This window comes from Stegastes partitus, unplaced genomic scaffold (assembly GCF_000690725.1).
Source record: "Stegastes partitus isolate 25-593 unplaced genomic scaffold, Stegastes_partitus-1.0.2 Scaffold1467, whole genome shotgun sequence".
NCBI lineage: Eukaryota > Metazoa > Chordata > Actinopteri > Pomacentridae > Stegastes > Stegastes partitus.
In genome coordinates this window covers 24219-48034 of record NW_007579198.1, presented here as the reverse complement: position 1 = coordinate 48034, position 23816 = coordinate 24219, and the positions used below count along the sequence as shown (strand labels likewise).

At 41.5% G+C, this 23816-nt stretch overlaps 1 protein-coding gene across 1 annotated transcript in view; it reads left to right on the top strand.

Annotated features, from left to right (window-relative positions):
* pkhd1l1.1 (PKHD1 like 1, tandem duplicate 1) overlaps window positions 1-23816 on the top strand; it is a 62218-nt gene that overhangs the window by 23966 nt on the left and 14436 nt on the right. Inside the window, exons 32-55 of the mRNA XM_008299813.1 lie at window positions 555-747; window positions 2102-2244; window positions 3917-4021; window positions 4370-4555; window positions 5723-5896; window positions 5992-6197; window positions 6779-7751; window positions 8852-9100; window positions 10177-10323; window positions 11136-11310; window positions 13017-13173; window positions 13268-13424; window positions 14308-14517; window positions 15802-15931; window positions 16691-16932; window positions 17072-17208; window positions 17994-19023; window positions 19248-19439; window positions 19754-19905; window positions 19982-20141; window positions 21445-21616; window positions 21699-21787; window positions 22179-22342; window positions 23677-23806. Of these exons, the coding sequence (XP_008298035.1) occupies window positions 555-747; window positions 2102-2244; window positions 3917-4021; window positions 4370-4555; window positions 5723-5896; window positions 5992-6197; window positions 6779-7751; window positions 8852-9100; window positions 10177-10323; window positions 11136-11310; window positions 13017-13173; window positions 13268-13424; window positions 14308-14517; window positions 15802-15931; window positions 16691-16932; window positions 17072-17208; window positions 17994-19023; window positions 19248-19439; window positions 19754-19905; window positions 19982-20141; window positions 21445-21616; window positions 21699-21787; window positions 22179-22342; window positions 23677-23806 (5673 nt within the window). The remainder of the gene's footprint in view (window positions 1-554; window positions 748-2101; window positions 2245-3916; window positions 4022-4369; window positions 4556-5722; window positions 5897-5991; window positions 6198-6778; window positions 7752-8851; window positions 9101-10176; window positions 10324-11135; window positions 11311-13016; window positions 13174-13267; window positions 13425-14307; window positions 14518-15801; window positions 15932-16690; window positions 16933-17071; window positions 17209-17993; window positions 19024-19247; window positions 19440-19753; window positions 19906-19981; window positions 20142-21444; window positions 21617-21698; window positions 21788-22178; window positions 22343-23676; window positions 23807-23816) is intronic.

Here is a 23816-nt window from a genome sequence, read left to right as displayed (position 1 = left end):
TGGAGACGTCTTGCATGATGGAAACTTAAAGTCTTTTCTTTGTGCACGTCACGCAACGTACAGTATTCTGCTTCACACCTTCTAGGCACAGTGACGACGGCACAAAACTGTCACATTTCCTGCTTTTCTAGCCGGTGTCAGGGGTTTGTTTTTGATAATGAGGCGTCGTCCACACCAGGCAGGTGGTTTAAAGCGGCTTACATCACCTGAAATGCTTCAGTGTAGCGTGCCTGCATGGTGTCCCACTTTCATCTTTTGTTGTCCAAGTTCACTCCGACTGTCACCAGGAGCTAAAAACAGAGTCTGGAAACCTTTCGTCGTCACTCTTGTCTTGTTCTGGAGTCTCGTAATGTGGATTTGCAGGTTTACTCTGTTTTTACCTTTTGAACCTTGACAACGTGAGGACGCTGCGTAATTATACAGTGAGAAAACCTGCAGGGCCTTTCAAAGAACTGTACAAGAACTAAGAGGGTGACAAGCGCTAATTATCTTTTACCTCGACAGACAGAAGCTCCTCGAGTGACAGGATGTTTTCTTTGTCTTCCTTTGTGCAGGACGCAGAGTTCTCACCATCCAGGGTTCGAACCTCGGAGGCCGAGACAATAGCAGCGTGGTGTTGGTGGGCGGGGAGGAGTGCGTCACCGTGCAGTGGACGGAGACCAGCATCACCTGTCTGCTGCCTGTGCTGCCGCCGGGGCTGCACAAGGTGGACGTACAGGTCGGCAACAACGGATACCCCCAGACCAGGTAGAAACCCACACGGACAAATGATGGAGTCGTCATGGTGGCTCCGACTGTTTTGTTCAGTGGGGTTTGTGTCGTGTGCAGGTTGGGTATAAGAGCTTTTATCCGAAACCGTACATCATGAAAAATGTCCAGTGATTTAGATTTTCAAATATAAGCAACAGGAAACAAAACGACTCAGACAAAATTAAAAATCAAATTAATCCGAAAAGTCAGAAAACACAACAAAAAAGACAAAATGGAGGAAAAACAGATATTTACACAAGTTAGTTTTTCTTGTTTATTTCTTTTTTTATATCTTTAGTAGTGGAGAAAAAAAAAACTTAGACATTGTGCCTCAGTGAAGTTGCAAAGTCAAAATATCATCAGTGACATCCTACAGTTGAGACTTTTTAATATTAATAAACCAAAATTAAACTCTAAACACAATGGCTCATATCTAATACAGACAAAAAACCCAACAATCCAAAAGCTAAATTAACCACAAAAAAAAAGCCAGAAAACACAACAAATGAATAAAAAAAAGATGTTCACATAAATTAGTTTGATTTTTGTTATTTATTTTCTTCAGTGGTACAAAAAATTGTAGATACTGTGCCTCAGTGAACTTACAAAGTCCAAATATCATCAGATATCATCAATAACATCCTACAATTTAGATTTTCTAACATTAATAAACCAAAATCCAGCTCTTGACACAACGAGTCATATCTAATACAGACAACAAAAACAATAATCCAAACGCTAAATTAACCTAAAAAAAAGAGAGAAAAAAGTCAGAAAACATAACAAATGACTAAAAAAATGAAAGATATTTACATAAAGTACTTAAATTTTTGTCATTTCTTTTCTTCCATGGTGAAAAAAAAACTTAGATTCTGTGCTCCAGTAAACTTAGAATGCTACGAGTCCTGCAATATAATAATAATATTATAATTAGTATCAGTAGTATCAGTGTTTAGACTCATTTTTCATAGCAATATAAAGTCCTATACCTGTATTAAAACAGCACAACAATGGCTTGTCTATGGTTAAAAAACAACAACAACACAATGACCCATGTCTAATACAGAAAACAAATAAAACAAGTTAAATTAGTATTTTTTTAAAGTCAGGCAACACAGCGAATGGTTTCAAAGCAAAAGCTGTTTGAAAAATTAGTAACCTTTTTGTCATTTCCTCCAGTGGTGAAAGAAAGAACTTAGCGTCCTGTAGCAGCTTAAGTTCCCCTTAAAACTGTCCCATTGTGGTTATTTATTGGTTATTTATAATAAAACATTGCAGCTGATATTAATATCTAAATATTAACTCACAAGAGTCAGTCTTGGACTTATTATGAGTGTTTTTCCTGTCGTAGCAACGGCGTGAACGCGACCATCGAATACATCCTGGAGGTCCACAGCATCTCCCCGTCGTCTGGGTCTTTAATGGGAGGAACCATGCTGACGGTGTCCGGCGCTGGTTTCAGCAACAACACAGCCGACAACAAAGTGTCCATCGGTGAGCAACGTGTGGAGCGGCAATTTAGACAGTTAGGGACGTCCTGAGCTCCGTCCTTTGGTCCTCATCGGTATCCGCAAGAGTGCCAGCCCAATCCTGTGTTTACATCTGCTGTTAGGGGTTGTAAATTTGAATAATTTGCTTAAAATAGGTAGCAATATCAGTTAGTAATCAAGTACCTAATGTCTCTCTACGGTATTAGACAGCAAGAGGCTCCATCTGGTGGCACTACCAGTTACTGCAGCGAATCTACAGTATTTTCCTACAATCTACCAATACTACAGTACTTTTCATTGGTCTTGCGCTGGTGTTACTTGCAAAGTCACTGATACACTGATCACCTAGTTGGTCCCCAGTTGGTGGTTGTCCTCTGGTCAGAAGTCATGGGGCCTGTTTTCTAGCTAAACCCCCGCAGTGCTCTCGAGTCTGATTCAGATTTGTTTGTTTGTCATAAGCAGGTTAATACAAAGTCAACTACGCAATGAAATGAGTAATGAAATGAAATGAGAAATGAATCAACTCACCAGAAAAACTAAAAAATACTGGAGAAATTAAGTCTTAAAAAGTCTAAGTAAGGTTTTCTGGAGAGCAGAATTTGTGGTTGGATGCCAGGAATTTTTAATAATTGTCTTTAGCAATAATTGGTAGTGTTATCAGTGAGTAGTTATTGCCTTGATAACACAACACTAGCATGGTGGACATTTGTTCAAAACTCATATTACAGTTTCAGTCAAGACATACACAGTTTGGACCACAAAGGAGGCTCCGTCACATCTGTCTCTAGGACATAAGAGCATTATGTTAATCAGTCTCAGCTCGTCTTAAACATTCGAGCTCTGGTCAGATTTCATTCAGCGTCATAGAAGTCTTGGTGCCCGTTGCTAGCTAAACCCCCATGGTACCAACATGAACTGTCTATAGTTTGAGTAACGACTCTTCTGGTTTCTACAGTAGTAGACAGTAAAAGTCTCCACCTGGTGGCACAACCAGGTACTACAGCTGATCTACAGTATTTGAATGGCCTTGCTTATCGAGGAAAACGGTATGCGCAGACACTAAATGCTAAATGACTTGAATCAGGGGCAACAAACAACTTCAGCCACAGTTCTAATGTATACCAACAAATGTTTTTTTTAATCTCGTCAGATATTAGGAACTATATTTTTATACATTGACAGTAGCTGGTGGGAGTCTGTGATGATGTAACAACATGCAAATATGGAAAAGTACAATTATTGCTCTCATTCAGCGTCATAGAAGTCTTGGTGCCCATTGCTAGCTAAACCCCCATGGTACCAACATGAACTGTCTATCGTTTGAGTAACGACTCCTCTGGTTTCTGCAGTATTAGACAGTAAAAGTCTCCACCTGGTGGCACAACCAGGTACTACAGCTGATCTACAATACTTGAATGGCCTTGCTTATCGAGGAAAATGGTATCCGCAGACACTAAATGCTAAATGACTTGGATCAGGGACAAACACAGTTCTAATGTATACCAACAAATGCTTTTTAAATCTAGTCAGATATCAGACACAAAATGTTTATACGTTGACAGTGGCTGGTGGGAGTCTATGATGATGTAACAACACGCAAATATGGAAAAGTACTATTATCGCTGAGTGGAATCAAATTACACAAATGATCTCACTCGTGTTTTGTCCTGCGACAGGAGATGCTCGGTGTGAAGTGACGGTCGCCTCGGAGAACGAGCTGCGATGCGTCGTGCAGTCGGAGCAGAAGATTCACAATGTCACCAACCAGGGATCCCACCACAGTAGGTTTTACATTTCCGTCCTTTGTTCAGGTGTCAGACTAAATCCGAGCATTCTGAAATGGAGTTCAAGACAAACAAGATCAACTTACGGAGAAGCGCTGCGAGCGAGGAATCTGTCACCGGCAACTTAAATATGACTGCGCCTCGAAAGTGTTTGGAAACCAAAAATCTGAAAACCAGTTTGCCCTCTGACGGTGCATAATTACCCATATTTAAATGGGGTTTGCAAGTATTTAAATTACATGTTAGGTAAACCTCAGACAATGACATCTATCTAGTGTTTGTTACTGTATCTGTCTATTTTTGTCCTGTTTCCTGCGTGTGAATTCTTTACCCTGTATGTTGCAGCGTACGGACAGGGATATGCATGGAGTCCTTCCTCACTCACAGTGTTTGTTGGAGACACGGTGATGTGGCGCTGGGAGGCACCTCTGTTCCAGAAAGTCGGCTACCGGGTCTTTAGTGTTTCCAACGCCAGCTCCGCCACTCCTGGAAGGGGACCGCTCAACAGTGGAGAGATGAAGACTGCCAAAGGTAGAATACCGAGGCAGGAATCCACAGATTTACAGTCAAAAAACTTTCCCCTCGTTATCTCCAATTAAAAGAACATTCGTCCCTTAGTGTAAATTTCTCTGCACTATATCATAACTGTGATGCTTTACTTCTTCTTTTTCTAGTTATAGCTGAAGCTCATGCTTTCTTGGTTTGCATTATGATCCATGTTTGTCCTATTCTAGCAATACCACGTTTTATCTCCCTTTGATGATGACGCTCAATTCCACTCAATTATCCGCTTGTTATCAAACTCTGCTGTAGCTGATCTTAAAACATGATCTCATTTTGTCTACCTTTGACCTTCTGAGAATGGGAAATACCAAACAACAAGGTGGATTTTTACTTTAGTGTTGCACAATAAACAAGAAACGTGTTGCGTCACACCTTTTAACATGGGGGAGATGGGCAAAGAAAAGGCCTTGTGGAGGAAAGTTCTGTGGTCAGATGGAACACAAATTAAGCCATGTGACCACAATGACCAGTAGTACACAATTGCAGGAGAGAAGGTGAGGCCTTTAACCCCAAGAACACCAAACCTACCGTCAAGCATGGTGGTGGCAGCATCATGCTCTGGTGAGGGTTACTGCCAGTGGTACTGTAAAGGCAATCACGTCCTTTAGGAAATCCTAAAATCATCAGTCAGAAGGTCTTGGACACAAGACAATGACCTCAAACACACATCAAAAGCAGTAAAGGAATGATTAAATCAGGTAGAATTAAGGTTTTAGACTGGCCTCCCCAAAGTCCAACTTAAACCCATCAAGAACCTGTGGACGGAGACGAAGAAACAACTTTCTTTCAGAAAGCCGACAAATGTATTTGAACTGTTCAGAGTAATGGTCAAAGATGCAAACAGAAGCTTGTGGATGGCTACCAAAATGTGAAAATGGCAAAAGGACATTTAATCAAACATTAGCTTCTCTGTACGTGTACTTCTTGACCCAGCAGATTTTGTCATATTTCCAGAAGTCCTATCATAAATCCAAAATGCAGGATTGTTTTTTTGTGACAAAGATGCATGTGTTTCAAGAGTTATAGGAGTCATTGCACACTCGAGGCTGCCATCCCACACATGGTGTATGGAAGTATTTGTTCACAACTTACTATGCTTCATGTTGTAATGTAACATGTTTGCTCTTCACTCAGGGTTTCACAGCTACCAGTTCACTGCTCCCGGTGTGTTCCTCTACAGCAGCGGCTACATAGACAACAAAAAGGCCATCATGCTGCAGGGAGTTGTGAAAGTTAGGAGTCGGGTAGAGAAGACCAGCAAGGTCTCCGTCAGCGTGGGAGGCATTCAGGCCAAACTCATGCCGGGAGGTAAAGATGTGGATATGACGCTCTGACTCAGAAGCTTCAGCAAATCTGAAAGTGTAAAGCTAATGCTGTTACGTTTTGACGAACCTCCCCTGCAGGTTCACGTCGCGTCTCCAGAGCAGCACCGCAGTGCGTCGCCTCCCCACAGTGCCAGCAGACCAATGAGACTTCCGGCGGATTCTCCTACAGCACCTCAGCCTGCTCCACCCCCACAGTCCACTCCATCTCCCCCAACCAGGGCTCGTACCACCAAGTCATCCGCATCCAGGGAACAGGCTTCAGCAACATCACCTGCGCTAATGAGGTTAACGAACTTTTCTAACTTATAGCTAAACAGGTTTAAATCTGAGATGTCTTCTTCGGTCACTCAGGTACTTTCTTCTTGAAAAAAAAGCGCAAGTTTACAAACACTGCTACATATACCCTTTATTGAGATCCTGGAGAGTGCATTTTGTTTGTTCCCAGTCAAAGGGGAAATCCAGGTATAGCTTGTCTTTCTTCCTACGCCCAAGAAAGTCCTGCATTCAGAGCACCTGGATTCAGGTGTCTTTATGCTACAACTACTGAGACGCTTTAACTGCACTCAGAGGATTTTGCTAATTGTGTGACTTCCAGAACCAATTGTCTCATGGGGGGAATTTGGTCGGTCACTTTGAAGGGGGTGAATAGTGCCAAATTAAATTAACCAGGATTGAATGTTGGAAAGCAATAAAAGGGGAAAACTTCCAACTATATTCTGTGATTCTTCATCATCTTGTCTTGCCCAAAACCTTTTCTTGATGTTGTTAAAGTATCTTGGCCTTTTGTACCATCCTCTAATAAAATGAGGTGAGTTCTGGTCCCAAGTTTGTTGAGCGTGATGTTGTTCTGTTTTGTGTTCTGCAGGTGATGGTTGGAGATCAGCCCTGTCAGGTGATCAACAGCTCCCAGTCGGAGATCACCTGCCAGCTCGGTCCAAACAGCGAGCTTCCCACCGGCGTCGCTCTCGCCGTGTCCGTCAGAGTGAACAACCTCGGCGACGCCATCATCGCTGTACAAGACGAGCTCAAGCGTCGCTTCGTGGTCCTGCCCGTCGTCGACTCGGTCTCGCCTCCTATCGGCAGCACCACCGGCTACACCCGGCTCCTCGTCCGCGGTTCTGGCTTCTCCTCGGGACGAGTGACCGTGGCCGGTGAACCCTGCAGCGTCCTGACGCTAAATTACACCCACATCGTCTGTGACACCGCTCCGTCTCAACCGCACACCGGCGATGTCGTCTTTCACAAAGGCCGGATCCAAAGTTCCTGCAGCTCCAGCTGCTCCTTCGTCTACTCGTCCGCCGTCACCCCGACAGTCACCGGCATCTCCCCCGACACCATTGACACCGCCATCAACGTCACCATCTCCGGCTCAGGGTTTGGCAGCCGCGTGGACGACTTGTCGGTTTTCGCCAACACCACAGAGTTAGAAGTCACGGCTGTTACCGACGGTAACATCACGGCGACGGTTACCGCCCTGCCTGCAGGAATCCACTTGCTCAGGGTGACGGTGAGGAGCAAAGGCCTCGCATCCGGATCCGTCACCCTGAACAGCCGAGCCAAGGCCATCCTGAGCCCCACCGCCGGCAGCCTGGCGGGAGGAACGCCACTCGTCTTCACTGGAAACGGCTTCGCTCCGGGAAACACCAGCGTGACGGTTGGCGGGAAACCCTGCGAGATTCAGACGGTGACGCCGGCCAGACTTCGCTGCCTGACGCCTCCTCATGCCGAAGGACTGGTGACCGCCAACATCCGGGTCTTGTCCGTGGATTATCCTCCGCTCAACTTTACCTACTCTGCAGCCCACACTCCGGTCATCAGCTCCGTCAGCCCCACCACAGGTATGCCGTAAAAATTACGGGTTTTTTGTTGTTGCTGTTTTTTCTGTTTGTTTTTTTTTAACAATTTACTGCTATTTTACAGATTTTGACTGTTTTGTTAAATTATAGATACTAACTGATGAAGTCACAGAAAAAAGTAATTTAAATTCATAAGGTCTGCAAATAAAATTCTATTAATTTGAATGTGAACTGTAAAAACAACAACAACCAAAAAAAAAAACTGGCTGAAATTGTAAATAATGTCCATATAATTTTTTTTATTTATTTATTCTTTTTCTTTTTCTTTTTTTTTTTTTTACAAAGGGTCTTTTTTCACACTTGAAAACTGAATTTTTGAAAATCTTTTTTAGAGTATTTAAAATTATATTTATATACAAACAGGGGAAAAATCTGTGAAACAATATTTTTTTGCTTGTTCAAATAGTTTAAAATACTGGGGAAAAAATTTAATTAATCAAATTTGCTGTAATTTTCATCTGTGTTTTTCATGCTGAACATTACAGTGTTGTACAGTTTCGTAATGTGTTTTATTTTCTGACACCATTTCTGTTAGATTTTTACAATTTATTTATTTTTTAGCAGTAAAAATATTCTTCCTTTAGTACAAGCAGGGACCTGGATACTGTTTATTCATTATTTTGATTCAATTAATTTAGATTTATTGTACTTTTTTAGTGAACAAAGCCACAGTATTCAGCAACTTTAGTCACAGTTGTTATTTTATGAGATCATTCGTTGAGGAACTCGTTTGTCTGGAATTCATTTCTGTATTATTTACATGAATTCCTACTTTTGGTAATACATTTATAATACAATATGCTTGTCCTTTTATTAATGAACCACCAGTGGTTGGGGTATGACTATTATTTTTTTGGGTCTCGTGCACACAACCTTTCTGGTCGTAGATGCCCGTTCGTTGGTGCTCTAATGACACCAGTGGTTCTGAAAGGTTGTGCACAGAGCCTTTCAAGTGATTTGATTTTAAACACAGAACATCCACACGTTAGTAAAAAAAAATAAAAGAACGTACAGCAGAAAAAAACCACACAGTGTCTCAGATCTGGTGTTTGACATTCTCCTCCTTGGTTGGTTTCACACAGGACCGAGCGGATCTGTCGTGACGCTCACCGGTTCAGGATTTGGCAACGACTCTCAGCTCGTCTCGGTGACCATAAATGGCGTTGCCTGCAACGTGTCCATGGTGTCGGACACTCAAGTCCAGTTCACGGCAGCAAACAACCCGGGAGGAGCCTACAAAGTGATGCTGCTTCACCAGGACAAAGGCTACGCCCAGTCAGACGCCATGTTCACGTACGAACTGAGGCTCGACACCGTGACGCCCAACGAGAGTAAGCAGACAGTGATGCTCTGTCATATTATTGTTATTTAAGGTGCCAAAATGAAGCTCATATAGAGCTTAAAGGTAAAAACTATAAGTGTCCCCATGCAACTTTTAACATCTTTGGGCTTTTACTTTGAAAGTGTATCAATCAGCCAATCAGCTGTGAGTCACTGGCTGCTTGCAGTGAGCAGAGCAGACAGTTTAAAAAGTCATATTGAAAAAACTGTTTCACGGTGTGAAGCACAATCTTGTTTTGAACACGCAGATGTATTTTCATGTCCGTGCTGTGTTTTATACAGATTTAGTGGCAGGTTAAAGAAACTCACCATTTGTGATTTTCACACGAAATTTTGGAGATAGAGATCCGATATAATGGAAGTCATTGCGTTTTGATCGACGCACTCTGAGCCCTGAGGTGATTTATGAAAAAACCACATGTCCTGTGGTAATGAGAGTCACACTGGATGAAAGAGGACAAAAGTACCGATATTTTTATGTATGAATTGTTTATGTGCAGTAGAAATTGTGAAAAGGAGACAAGGTTAAGGTTTTCAGAAAATTCATAAAACCTAAACTGCAACTGCACTAAAACGATATAAAAACACTGATTTAGACGAATCACATTTAAAGCCTTGTGACACATTTGAACTTTGAATGAAGCTGTAAGATCTGCCGGAACTACAGGGCTGCAAAGACGGCTGGATTTAGCTGTTGTCTGGTTGACTTCCCATTTATGTCAATGGGGATTTTTTTTCACGCAGTTTTGAAAGTCTTAGCGCACAATTCCCGATTGAGCCGCAAGTTTTGATATGCAATTTGTGTGGGTTTTCTCAAAGCTGTAGGATGAGTTAGGAAAGAAACTCACGTCGGAAGAATCTAAAAGAATAAGCCAGAAAAGTCCCAAACAGGAATCAGAAGAGAAATCTTTAAAAGTGAATCTGCATATTTCAGCTGCGTTGTCTTTCTGTTACCATGTTTGTATTTGTTCTTGTAGTGTGATGTGACACACTGCTTCAGTTTGTTTTTTTTTTTTTTTTAAATCATCTTGCTGAATAATTTCTGTCCGTCTCACCTGCGGTTCAGGTGGTTTCGGCGGCGGCAGACTGTTGTCCCTCCTCGGCTCCGGCTTCTCGGAAACCTCCGTGGTGAAGATCTGTGAGCAGGAGTGTGTCGTCAGCAGAGAAACGTCGACGTCCACCCGCCTTTACTGCGAGGCTCCACCCAACAACGGTAACTTCAGTGATTTCTCTCTTTTTTTTTTTATAATGCCATTAAAATGTGTTTTTTTTTTTGTTGGTTTGTTTTTTTGATGACATCACAACGGCAGATAACTTAATAACTGGCCAATAATAAAAGTCCTAAACCGATAGTGTAATAACTTATTATGTTCTTGGCTGGTTATTACATCTGCAAAGATTTTTTATTTATTTATTTTTTTACCAGGCCAATAACATGATAACTTATTATTGGCCAGAAGATATTAGGTTGTTGGTTCAGGACTTTTATTACGTTATCGGCTTCTACAGGGTGTCTTTTCAAAAGTAGTAGAGAGTAGAGAGATACAGATGTTAAAGATGAGAGTTGAAATGTGATGGATTATGTTACCTTTACTTTGTGTAATAGCATTTTTTTTAAAAAATCATTTCAACATTTCAAACACTGTTTTTGCATCAGATTCTATAAAGACTTTATATTGCAGTGAGAAATGAGCTCACACTAAAGAAACAAATGACAAGAAACATCCACTGCTTGGAGTTCAGGGGGTAAAGACAGAAAAGCCTGCTCATTTTCTCATCCGCAGCAAGTTTATTTTTCTTTGAGAAAGAATGTGCTCGTGCAGGTTTCTGTTTGGTTCTGTTCTGTCGGAGTTGTGTGCAGACTGACTGTGTTTGAGGAATGCCGTCAGCCTCGTGGTTGCAGCAGAGAACACGTCCGATGAGACGATAACTCGTCACGGTGTCTGAGCGAGTTAATTCCACCTCTCTGCTGCCGTTGCGTGAACCCGTTCGTCTTTGTGCGGTTTTTGTCCCGTGTGATCTCAGGGACTCAGTCGGAGCTGGACTGCGACATCTCCGTCATCAACCCGCTGAGCTCCGTCAACAAGTCCAGCGCCTTCACCTACAGGTCCCGGCTGACTCCGGTGATCACCGAGGTTTCTCCGCGCAGGGGAGGCACCGCCGGAGGCACCCGGCTCACCATCTCTGGCTCTGGTTTCAGGTGGATGAAGAGTTTCTGCAGAAAAAAAAAAACAAACCCACACACATGACACAATAGATGAGACACACCCAGGATACGGACCGCTGCTCACAAATCAGACTGACTAAACCCATCTGCTTCTCTGTCATGGGAACCTTCAGGAGCATCTTGAGTCTAAACCTGAATACAGTCGTCCTCAGATCTATTCATCCCCGTCCATTAAAGAAAAGGCAAAATCCACAACAGTCACTCACATAACTAGAAACTGAAAAAAGTAATAATAAATATAAATTTGCTAAATTATAATTTAGTGAAATAAGATATTGCTTTTGAATTGTCGGTGAAAAGAATAATAATAAATAATAATAAAAAATGTCCTTGACAAATGAGAGGCCTTTGCTGATGAGCAGTGGTCCAGAACACCTGTCAACAGGTGCAGAAGTCTGATTGACGGTTACAGGAAACACCTGATGATGGCAGTGATTGGTTCAAAGGGTTGTTCAACTAGATACTAGTTTACGGGTCCCATCATGCTTGTTTGCTTGTTTTTAAAAAAAATATTTCTGTTGAATCACAATTCAAAACCAATGTCATGATTTTCGTTAAATTTTTATTTTTTATTACTTTTGTCAGTTTCAGCTTATTTCAGTGATTGAAGCTGTTGTTTTCCTTCTTTAATGGGAGGGTATGAAGACATCTGAGGACGACTATAACATATAAAACGAGATACTGCAGTGTTTTTGTGATTTTCCTTTTTTAAAAAATAAAGCTTCTGTTAGAAACAGCCCAAATGACAAAACTTCTGAACTCTAGCTGGAAAGAAAATTCAGGATTTTCAAACATGTATGAAGCCTAAACTGTGACAAAACGGTTAAAGATATCAAAACATGGGTAGAAATGAACAATATTCTGACTTCCCATTTGTTTCAATGGGGATTTTTAAAGCAGTTTTTGTACAAATTTTGCAAAAGCTGTATGACAAAACACTAACACACCATTCCTGAATGAGTCGCATAGTTTGAAGTATAATTTGTGCGGTTTTTCACAAAGCTGTTGGAAGAGTTAGGTGCTGAAATATCAATCAATCCGTCAGTCAGACTTTATTTCTGTAGCACTTTTCATACAAGCAGAAATGCAACACAAAGTGCTTCCTCCACTGTCAGATAAATGAAGGCATATCTTCACAGAAAGTAGAAGTACAATAAAACAATACAAACAACCCCCCACCGTCAAGTTATCAATAAAAGGACTCTAAGACACTAAGGAAACGCTATCATCCTGTTTAACACGGCCAACGAGGAAACACCAGGTGAGATAAAATGAAATAAAATAAGCTAGATGAATAAATAAATAAATAAAATAAGATACCTATTATTATTAAAAGATGCAAAAATAAGGAGTTTTAAGAACAGAATAAGAAATGGCAAAAATGAAGTAATAAACGGTTCAATAAAAAGAAATAAATAACTCAAAAAATAAAATATATCGATCAAATCAATCAAAAGCCTGACTAAGGTAGGCCTTGAGTTTGATTCTGTGTGTTTCAGTTGCACATTTTATTTATAGTAGGAACATTTTAGGAAGATTTTATAGACCAGTAATATGTTATGTTCTTGTGCCTTTAATATCTAGCAAAACATTCCTGAGATGTGGGTCACAATACAGTTTAAAATATCAGATTTTATTTAGTTTACGTTTATCTTGTGTTCTTTGTTTGCGCCTCACAGCTCTGATACGAGCAAAGTGAACGTGACGATCGCAGGATCCGTGTGTGACGTCCAGTCGGCCAACGACACTCACATCGTCTGTGTGACCAACTCTCAGAAACAGTCTCAGGAAACCAAAGTCAGGGTCAACGTGGCCGACCGAGGCCTCGCCAAGATGGTAGGAGAGGACGGCTCAGACCTGCCTGTAGATTCATTAACGGTGTTGTCAGCCTGATTTCATGACCACCACGGCGTCTCTTCCCGACTTTCAGGACAACGCAGACTTCTTCTACGTGGACGTGTGGTCGTCCAGGTTCACGTGGGGAGGTCTGTCGCCGCCCGAGAAGGGCTCCTTCGCCGTCATCACCAAAAACCAGACCATCCTTCTGGACACCAGCACGCCGGTGCTCAAAATGCTCCTCATTCAAGGTGCAAAACCATCTTCATACATTTACATTTTTTACATTTTGTGCTCACTCAAGACTTATTAAAAAGTGAAATATGTTTTGGACATGAACAAGCATTGTGTAGATTCAGAACTGTTTTGGTGTAACTGGTGCCAATAAGATAATATATTATAATGAAAACAGTATTTGTAGAGAAATTCTTAGTTTGTCATAATTCAAAGTGCAAAAATCAATTCATAGGACTTCTTAAGAAGTGATATATGTTTAATATCTGATTTTTGGAGTGTAGAATTAATTGATTTTAGGACAAAAACAAACTTAGTTCAGATTTGCACTGGTGCAACTTTAATATATTAAAATGAAGAAAAGAAAAACATTTGCAAAATTCAAACTTTCAGAGAAATTCTTGTCTTTATTCAAAGTGCTAAAGACTGTTTTTAACGGACATTTTTAGGTAAAGACACAGTGTGTATTTTTTAGTTTTTCATTGTTCCGGTCTCTAAAGACTTCTCAAGAAGTGATCTATGTTTGATGTATGGTTTTTGGAGTGTTGAGTTAGTTGATTTTAGGACAAGAACAAACTGTCTGAGTTCAAATTTGCATTTGTGCAACTGTTGCCAATGATTCTTGTTTCTGAAGATACACCAAAGGGGTTTTTTGTTTGTTGTTTTCTCATTTTCTGGTGACTCAAGACTTCCAAGAAGTGAAATATGTTTTGTGCACCATCTTTGAGTGCCAAAATTAGTCAGTTTTAGGACACAAACATTGCATTGGTGTAGCTGGTGCTAACAGGCTGCTACGTTAAAAAAATTAGCGAAATTGAAACAGGAATTATTCGCATGTCATCAGTGTAAAAGTAATTTCTCTTTTTCTGAGTTTGTCCGCTGCTGGTTCTTTGTGCTCAGGAGGGACGCTGGTGTTCGACGAAGCCGACATCGAGCTGCAGGCAGAAAACATCCTGATTACGGACGGCGGGCGGCTGCAGATCGGCCAGGAGGGGGCGCCGTTCCAGCACAAGGCCATCATCACGCTTCACGGACACCTGCGATCGCAGGAAATTCCTGTTTATGGAACCAAGACGTTGGCGGTCAGAGAGGGCATCCTGGACCTGCACGGTATGAACACATTAAACCATCGTATACACAAGATGTGCAGTGAATTTATTTATGAAGTGAAACAGGAAAAATACAACTTGAAAAACTTCCTGAACCAGTATGTTTGTTCTAGGCCAAAGCTGACACTGATTATTAGTTAATATATGTGGAACTTTGCAGTAAAATAAAAGTCTTGGTGTCAAACGTACATAAACACATAAATACAAAACTTTGCCTGCATTTATTTACACGTCCTGTGTTTATTTTTATTGTTTTTTAATTAAAAATGTAGCAACATTGGCTGCATTGGAGCAAAAGTGGACGGTTTTTAAATTAAATTGTTTCATCTGAAATCAATAAAAAGACAAATAACATTAAATATTTTCAGGAAAATGCTGGACATCGGATCAAATAATCGACTATTTAAAGGTGTACTCTAGGAGTTTTTTTTTCTTGCAGTCAGTTAACAGTGAAGAATAAGTAAATACGAAGCTGGAAGCAGGAGAAATTTAGCTTATCTTAGCATAAAGACTGGAAGCAGGAGGAAACAGCTAGCCTGCCTTTGTCTAAACGTATGCTAATGGGTTTTTGTCCATATGAATAAACAAATAAGAAACAACTTGTTAGTGAGTAGATTTAGAAGTGCTGGTAGATTTTATTACTTTTAGATTAGGTTAAGGTAGTTGTTTGCCCTTTTGCCAATGTTAATGTTAAGCTAAGCTAAGCTAATGGTCTCCAGCTTCCAGCTTTGTATTTACTATAAAAATGGCATCAACTTTTTTTTTTTATTTAACTTGCAATAGGAAAGAAAGTGAATGCACTTAAGTATTCCTTTTAATGCCAGATTATTGGATAAGTAGATTAGCAGCATCCCATTATTTTTTAGTCTCAATGCTAAACTGAATTAGCAATTCCCCTGTTTCCAGTATGTATGCTAAGCTAGCCAGCTGCTAGGTTAAGTAACACCAAAGTGAATAAGTTGATTTTCCACAATGTTCTTTTAAATTCTTTCATTTTAAACAGCTGGTTAAATTATTCTCTGGTTAAATTAGGTTGTAATTTAACCCTCTGAATCCCAAAACCTGCCAGTGAATTTAAAACTTTTCCAAGTCGGTCATCTTCTGCAGATCCAGGAATAATAGAAACTGTGCAACAGAAAACACTTTTGACCTAAATTTTCCAAGAGCCCTCATTAAATGTCATTATGTCATGTGACGGAGAGTAATTTGAGTTCTTCACCCTGCAGGGGAGTTATTATTCTGCCCTCCTCAGGTGAGACTCATTGTTGACAACCTGTTTCTCCAGGTATTCCCGTCCCCGTCCCCTGGACTCACCTGGCCCAGACGGCGGCCAGCGGCTCCGCCACGCTGACCCTGATGAAGGCCGTGACGTGGAAGGTGGGAGATGAGATCGTCATTGCCTCCACCGGCCACAGGTACAGCAAGACCTCCAGTTAATGAAAACGTACAGTCGTCCTCAGATCTATTCATCCCCTTCCGTTAAAGAAAAGGCAAAATTCACAACAGTCACTCAAATAACTATAAACTGAAAAAAGTAATAATAAATAAAAATTTGCTAAATTATAATTTAGTGAAATAAGACATTGCTTTGGAATTATGGTCGAAAAGAATAATTTAAAAAAAAAAAAAAAAACAGCAACAACTTAGAGCACTTTGCTGATGAGCAGTGGTCCAGAACACCTGTCAACAGGTGCAGAAGTCTGACTGAGAGTTACAGGAAACACCTGATGATGGCAGTGATTGGCTCAAAGGGTTGTTCAACTACATACTAGTTCACGGGTCACATTTTTTTTTTGTTTTGTTTTGTTTTTTAATATTTCTGTTGAAGCACAATTCAAAAGCAACGTCATGATTTTCAATAAATTTTTATTTATTATTACTTTTGTCAGTTTCAAGTTATTTCAGTGACACCTGTTTTTGTTTCTTCTTTAAAGGGAGGGTATGAAGACATTTGACTGTAAATCCAAGTCATGTAGGTAAAATCTGAGCTACAAAAGCAATTAATTAATGTGGCAGACTATCAGTTTAAAAAAATACATTTCAGATTTTCATCCATGATTTATTAAATCAGTTTTTGGCATCTCAATCGCGATAGCTGGGTTTCATTCAGTAGATTCCGTCTGATTTAGTCGTATATGCACCACCTGGTAGATTTCACTCATTCCTTTTTCCAGACACAGTCAGAAAGAGAATGAAGTGCGGAAGATCGCCGCCGTGTCGGCCGATGGAAGGACCCTCACCCTGGACAAGCCGCTGAACTACACCCACGTCGGGGTGAGCGTGACGCTGCCCGACGGCACCGTGTTTGAAGGCCGAGCGGAGGTGGGTCTGCTCACCAGGAACATCGTGATCCGAGGATCCCGACACCAAGAGTGGACCGACGAGATCAAAGCCTGCCCTGACGGCTTCAACACAGGTGACGTGTTAGAGTTTCTTCTGACCTCAGAGGTTGTTAAACCCTGAACTCTTTGTTAAAGGGAAGTTCCACCAACGTAAAGCGTTTGGTTCAGTTTGGTTTCACACATATTAAAATCTTCCTTCTCTGTGCGCTGTAGGGGAATTCGCCACCCAGACCTGCTTCCAGGGTCGGTTTGGAGAAGAAATCGGCAGCGACGAGTTTGGAGCCTGCATCATGTTTCACGCACCCAGACCCAACGAGAACCTGGCCATCGGCAGACTGGAATACGTTGAGGTGAAAACTCTTTAAATATGTCCTGCTGAAATAAACGCTGGTGCAATGTGTTGTTCTTGGAGTCGTTCCACCTCTGATCTGTGGGTCGAGAGATGAAAAACGACTCCAAGAACCTAAACAAGACGTTCTGTTGTTGTTGTTGTTTTTTTACCAGAAACAAGAATCTACACAAATGTTAGATGATGTAAAAAAAAAATAAAAAGGCTAAAATGACACTAAAGTATAATGTTTTAATTAATGTTGACTAACTGAAATCCAGTGACTACTGTCAAATTAAAAGCCGGTGCCGAGTCACCGCTGCTGGTAGGCCAGAGAGCACTTTGATGGTTTAGCTAGCGATGGACCACCATGACGGACTGCTGTATCGCTAAATGGTGTCCGGACAGGGTTCTAGTGTGGAAAACCAGTCTAAGTTACTCAGGAGAACATTTCTGAGGCTGTGTGGATGATGAAGAAACCATTAAACACCCTTTAATGTCTGTCAGTTATAATGGTTTATTAGCATAAGGATTAATACTCAAAGAACTTTATTCACTTTAATGTTTTAATGATTGTTGGTTGATGAATGTTTTATGTTGACTGATGGAGCTCTGATGACTAAAACTTGAACACTAAGACACATTTTTGTCAAATCAGAATCAGACGCCAAGTTACCGCTCCTGATACTTGTTCTGTACGGCTAGTTGTATTGAACAGATTACTTCATATCCTCAAGATGTCCTCACATAATCACACAAACTGAAATGTTTTACAAAGCTGGAGGTCTCTCTGCTCCTGTGCCTCAGATCACTCACGCTGGACAGGCCTACAGGCTGGGACGTTACCCCATCCACTGGCATCTGATGGGAAACATCAGCTACGCGTCGTACGTTAGAGGCTGCGCCATCCACGAAACCTTCAACAGGGCCGTAACCATCCACAACACCCACCGGCTGCTGGTGGAGCACAACGTCATCTACAACATCATGGGCGGCGCCTTCTTCATCGAGGACGGCATCGAGACGGAGAACATCCTGCAGTACAACCTGGCGGTGTTCGTCAAACAGAGCACCAGCCTGCTGAACGACGACGTCACTCCGGCTGCCTACTGGGTCACCAATCCCAACAACATCATCCGCCACAACGCTGCCGCCGGGGGAACCCACTTCGGCTTCTGGTACCGCATGCATGAACACCCCGATGGCCCGTCCTTTGATAGTAATATCTGCCAGAAGAAGGTTCCTCTGGGGGAGTTCACCAACAACACCGTGCACTCCCAGGGCTGGTTCGGCCTGTGGATCTTCCAAGACTTCTTCCCGATGAAGAAAGGAAGTTGCCGCTCCAAGACCCCCGAACCCGCCATCTTCCATTCGCTCACCACCTGGAACTGTGAGAAAGGCGCCGAGTGGGTGAACGTGGGCGCCGTGCAGTTCAGCAACTTCGTCATGGTCAACAACGAGAAGGCCGGCATTGAAGGAAAGCGGATCATGCAGTGGGCCGTGAGCGGCTTCGGGGAGGACGGCGGTGCGACGATGTCCAACAGCACCATCGTGGGCCACGTGGACGAGCTCGGCCGGCTGAAGAACAACTGCACCCACCGCGGCATCATCACACCCTTCGACGATGGCCTGAGCGTCCTCAACACCAAGTTCATCAACTTCAACCGGGACTCCTGCACGGCCATCGGGGTGACCTCGATTGACGGGACCTGTGTGGATCGGTGCGGCGGCTGGGCGGTCCGGTTCAGTGGCGTCCAGTACTTTAACTCACCCAACAAGGCCGGCTTCAGGTGGGAACACGAAGTGCAGCTGCTGGACACCGACGGCTCCCTCACAGGTACCAAATCTTTAGTCGTTTACTGTTCATTTTTCATTTTTCATCAGTTCTGACTGACGAGTTGGGAGTTCCAGATACTGATATCCTTAAGGAGCCATTAACACCTGAGTTTCGGTTTCAGTTGGGGGTTTGTTGCTCCTCCCCCTTGTTACGCGAGTCGTTAGTACCGTTAGTTAGTAGCAGTCGGGACGAGGTGCATCTTTTATGTTTTATTTTGTCTTCAGGAACCATCAACCAGAGAGTGGTGCCCATGAGCTCCCTGTTGGATCCTGCTCACTGCTCTCAGAGCGCCGAGTGGAGCGTCGGTTTTCCCGGAGCCGTGTGCGACCACACCGTCGACTTCCACCGCCTGGCGCTCAACAACCCATCACCGAGCTCCCTGAAAGCCAAGGACATTGTCTTAACCAACTCGCATGGTATGAAAACACACATTTATCCCTTTAAAGTCTCACTTTCTTGTTGCAGATGCAGTGAATCATTTGTAGCCTTTGCTGACCTCTACTGGCGAGTTCTGGGAATTGTGCTCAAAATCCAAAGCACCCTTCGATTAAATTGGAAAATTTCAATTCTTTTTGTTTCTACAGTTTCGGATTCTAATAAATTGTGTCGTTGCTCTAAAGATAATTTGCATTTTAAACCCTCTGGCAGGTTTTGGGATTCAGACAGTTGAAGTACAGCGCTACCAAATAATATAATATAAAAACCGTCTCATCTGTCGTTTTAAACTCAGGCACCAGTGTGATCCCCTTCCTGAAGAAGAGAATGACCCACAAGTTTGGCTGGATGGGTTTGCTGCCCTCCGGACAAACGTACAACTGGTACTTTGACAACGTGGACCAGGTCACCAACATCACCTACAAAGCCAAGTTCTACGGCTTCAAGGCGAGTTAAAGATCCACCACGTGGCTGATGCTGCTGAACGTTCTGCCTGTTTACGTTCTTTTGTCCTCTTGTTCAGCCCGATCAGTTCGTCATCATCAACCACAACTTCACCCAGAGTCCAGACAGTTTCCGGATCATCGACAAGAGGAACGGATCATCGGCGCCGCTGAGCTTCGGCAACAACTCGAACGGAGACTGGTACTTCGACAACAGCACCAACGACCTCTTCTACATGGGTTAGACGCGCTTTCATATACTGATGTTTGTGCTAATTTAATGATCGATTAAGTTTTTTTTATTTGCAGTCTGAGGTCTCTAATCTCTTATGATATTAAAAAAAAACATATAAGCATTGTTTTCAGTCAAATATGTGTGCGGCTGTAATGCGACATCATATATTGAGTTAAAAAATAATGTGAATTTGTAGCATTTTGTCTTTCCCGACACATAAAAAAAACAATGCAGGTGTGTTTGGTTTCTTTAATCTTGTAAACCAAGACTTTAGATAACAAACTCAAGTATAGACCGAGTGTTGCCGTATCACTGTCTGTTCAGTTCCCACCAACGAAATCAATTTGAACTGAGAAACAGCTTTTTATTATCCTTTTATTTTGTCTACTGTCTTTTAGCTGACTTTTAAACTGTTCATATTTGAGTTGCTGCTGTAGATTTTGATAATAATAAGAATGAACTGGTGATAATAATAATAATATGTAATAGTAATTATTGCATGGCCAGATACACTATTTATTACATCATGTGAGTATTTCTGGGTCTGTGGTTGGAGAACTAATGGTACAGTCCAACCACGGGCACAAAACATATAAAATTAGAATAAGGAGTAGCGTCGTATGTTTGTACAGAAATTAAATTCTGAAGCGAAAACCCCAACGTGAGCAACTAAAAATGAAATTTTACTGAGAGCAATAACACAAATAGATGCACTATATAATACATTTAGCGAGTGTTTGTGCACTCACGGCTGGAGAGATAATGGTACAGCCCAAACACAAGCGCAAAACATAGAAATAGAAAATCAGAATTATGTTTTATTTATGTACAAACATGTGGTTCTGGAGCAAAAACCCAAACAAAACAAAAAAAACAATTTGACTCATTCTGATGATGTAAATGTGCAAAGAACATGATCAGAAAAGTTGTTTTAAAAATGTAAAGTGCTTTTTAAAAAAAATATAATCCTTGGGGGGGAAAAAACATGATCTTGTCCGGCATTTATTATGTTTTATAATAATAATAATAATAATAATACTGAAATAGAGCTTTTTAGGACACTCAAAGCTGCTGCACAAAGCAGGAATGCAAAATAAACCCGTGTCTTGTTTAGTGATGGGCATTCACACCAGTTAAACCTGCCTTCTTACTGTACAGATCTTTATTGTGGCTGTTTCTTGTCTATGAATCCATAAGTATGAATAGTAATAAGCATTAGGATTTTACTGCACTGAACCAGACGTGAACGTGTTCTATGAGAAAATCAATCAGTGTCTGACTTCCTCTCTCGCATTGTTTTCTCTGCAGTATCGGGAAAGACGAGCCAGCGGCGGCGGCGCAGCACCGTCGACCGTTCGATGCGCGACGTGGCGGTGAACTTCGCGGTTTATCGCTGCTTCTTCCCCAACTGCATCCCTCCGCCTCCGCCGCCTCCGGCCACGCTGGCCCCGCTGCCCAACAGCCGGCCGGCAGACTTCATGTAAACCCCCAGCAGCAATGACTTCACCTTCATAAAACTCTCGGTGTCATTTCTAACTGCATATTTGTGCGTTTTTCTCCAGCCTGTGGTCGAATGCGTCGTTCTGGAGTAACTCGGCTGAGAACAATAACTCGGTGCCAGCAGAGGGCGCCGACGTGGTCGTCCCGTCAGGTAACGTGGAGCTTAACGCATCTTAAAGAGCAGACAGGATGATGAATCAGGAAGCTAGATTCAGGTTTAGAGTGGGGTTTTTGCATCTAACATGATTTTGCAGTGGTGGCTCAGGGTTAAGGCTCTGGGTTACAGCTCAGAAGGTTGTAAAAAGAGAATTTCATTGAGCTGAAATGGATTTGTGATAAATAAAGGCTGATTTCTTTCACTAGATAAGGAGGATGGGATGTCCAACTGTTCCTCTAAACTGTCTCTCAACGTTCTGTGGATTCAGTTTGACCACGAAAAATAGTTCATTAATGAGAATTAGTTGCTTTATTATTGACCAGATGTTTAGTCTGAGAGCCGACTGCTTCGACTAAAACCCCTCTGCGTCCGTGTAAATCTTCAGGCATGTGGCTGGTTCTGGACGTGGACCCGCCTCGCCTCAACAAGCTGACGGTGGTCGGAGTCCTGGAGATCCCCGACACCCTGAACAGTTCGTCCAGCCGATCAGCTCGATCCGCTCCCGAGTTCAGGACGGTGGTGGTCGACGCCGTTTACATCTCCATCCAGGTCAGCGTGAGGAGGAGTCTCTCCATCGCTATCGCCTTAAAATCCGTCTGTGTCGTGTTGTTTTAGATCGTTTTTATGACGATGTGTGATACGTGAAACAAAAAGCCAGATTTGAGTTGATGGAGGTGGGGGATGTTCTACAAGATAATTCAGAACTTTTGAGATTTATTGACATTTGCAAGAAGACAAACATGGATACTCTGAGAACAAAGTGGTGAATTGATGAGAAAAAAAAATGTAATATGGATTATTTATTTCTTTGTGATTTTACTGAATATTTTTAATTTAATGATTCCGTGAAATCTGCAAAATGACCATTTGTTGAATTTTACTTTTCTTTATTAATATTCTTTTCTGTGATTTTACTAGTAATTTAACAGAACAGAATAAAATCTGTAAAATTAATTATTTACCATTTTCTTTCTGGGTTTTTGAGATTTATTTACATTTGCAAGAAGAATATCCATGTTTTCTTCTTGCGAGTGTAAATAAATCTCAAAAATTCAGAATAAATTGGTAAATTGACGAGAAAAGAACTCATAAATATAGATAATTTTTTCTGTGATTTTACTGGATATTTATAATTTAACAAATTGATGAAATCTGCAAAATTATCATTTTTGAACCACAAATTAATTTTACAGTTATTTAAGTTTATATTTTGGGGGGGAATTTGATTTTACTAGTTATGTGCAATTTAACAAAACAGAAGAAAATCTATAAATTCAATTATTTGCTGTTTTTTTTTATTCATTATTGTAGATTTTTGTTTTTGTTTTTCAAAAAAGGCAAATATCGGTTTTGCTGTTGTACAGTTTGGGCCTGTTTTTGGTGTTTTTTTACAGTTAAAATATAATTTTATAATTCTTTTGTGATTTTACTGGATATTATTTAGAATTTAGCAAATCAGTGAAATCTGCAAAATAGACATTTTTCAACCCTTCATATGCATCATTGTTCTTTCAAACAACTAAAAATATCTGTAAAATAACACTTTTTACCTTTAATACTTTTTATGTGATTTTACTTGTTATTATATGTAATTAAACAAAACGGGACAATCTGTAAAATCAGTGATGTTCCTTTATTTAAACCTCATTACAGATATTTTGTCTTTCAGATAAAAGTAGATATATATCAGACACTTACAGCCTTAAACCCATAACGAGCTTCTTCTGTGGACAAATGTCAGTTTATGTCTCCGGCACCAGAAGATTCGGTGAATTTTTAATTTTAATGTCACATCAGACTTTAACGGCGAGGATCGGCGTAACAGCAGGTCACAGCTGATTGGTGGCTCACTCCTGGTGCGTTCGTCTCTCCTCGTGTTTCAGGGCGGCCGGTTGATCGCCGGTTGGGACGGCGAGCCATTCAGAGGCGAGCTGCACATCAAGCTGAGAGGAAACCACAAGACCCCCGACTGGCCGCTGCCCAACGGACCCAACCAGGGATCCAAAGTCCTGGGTGAGAAAAC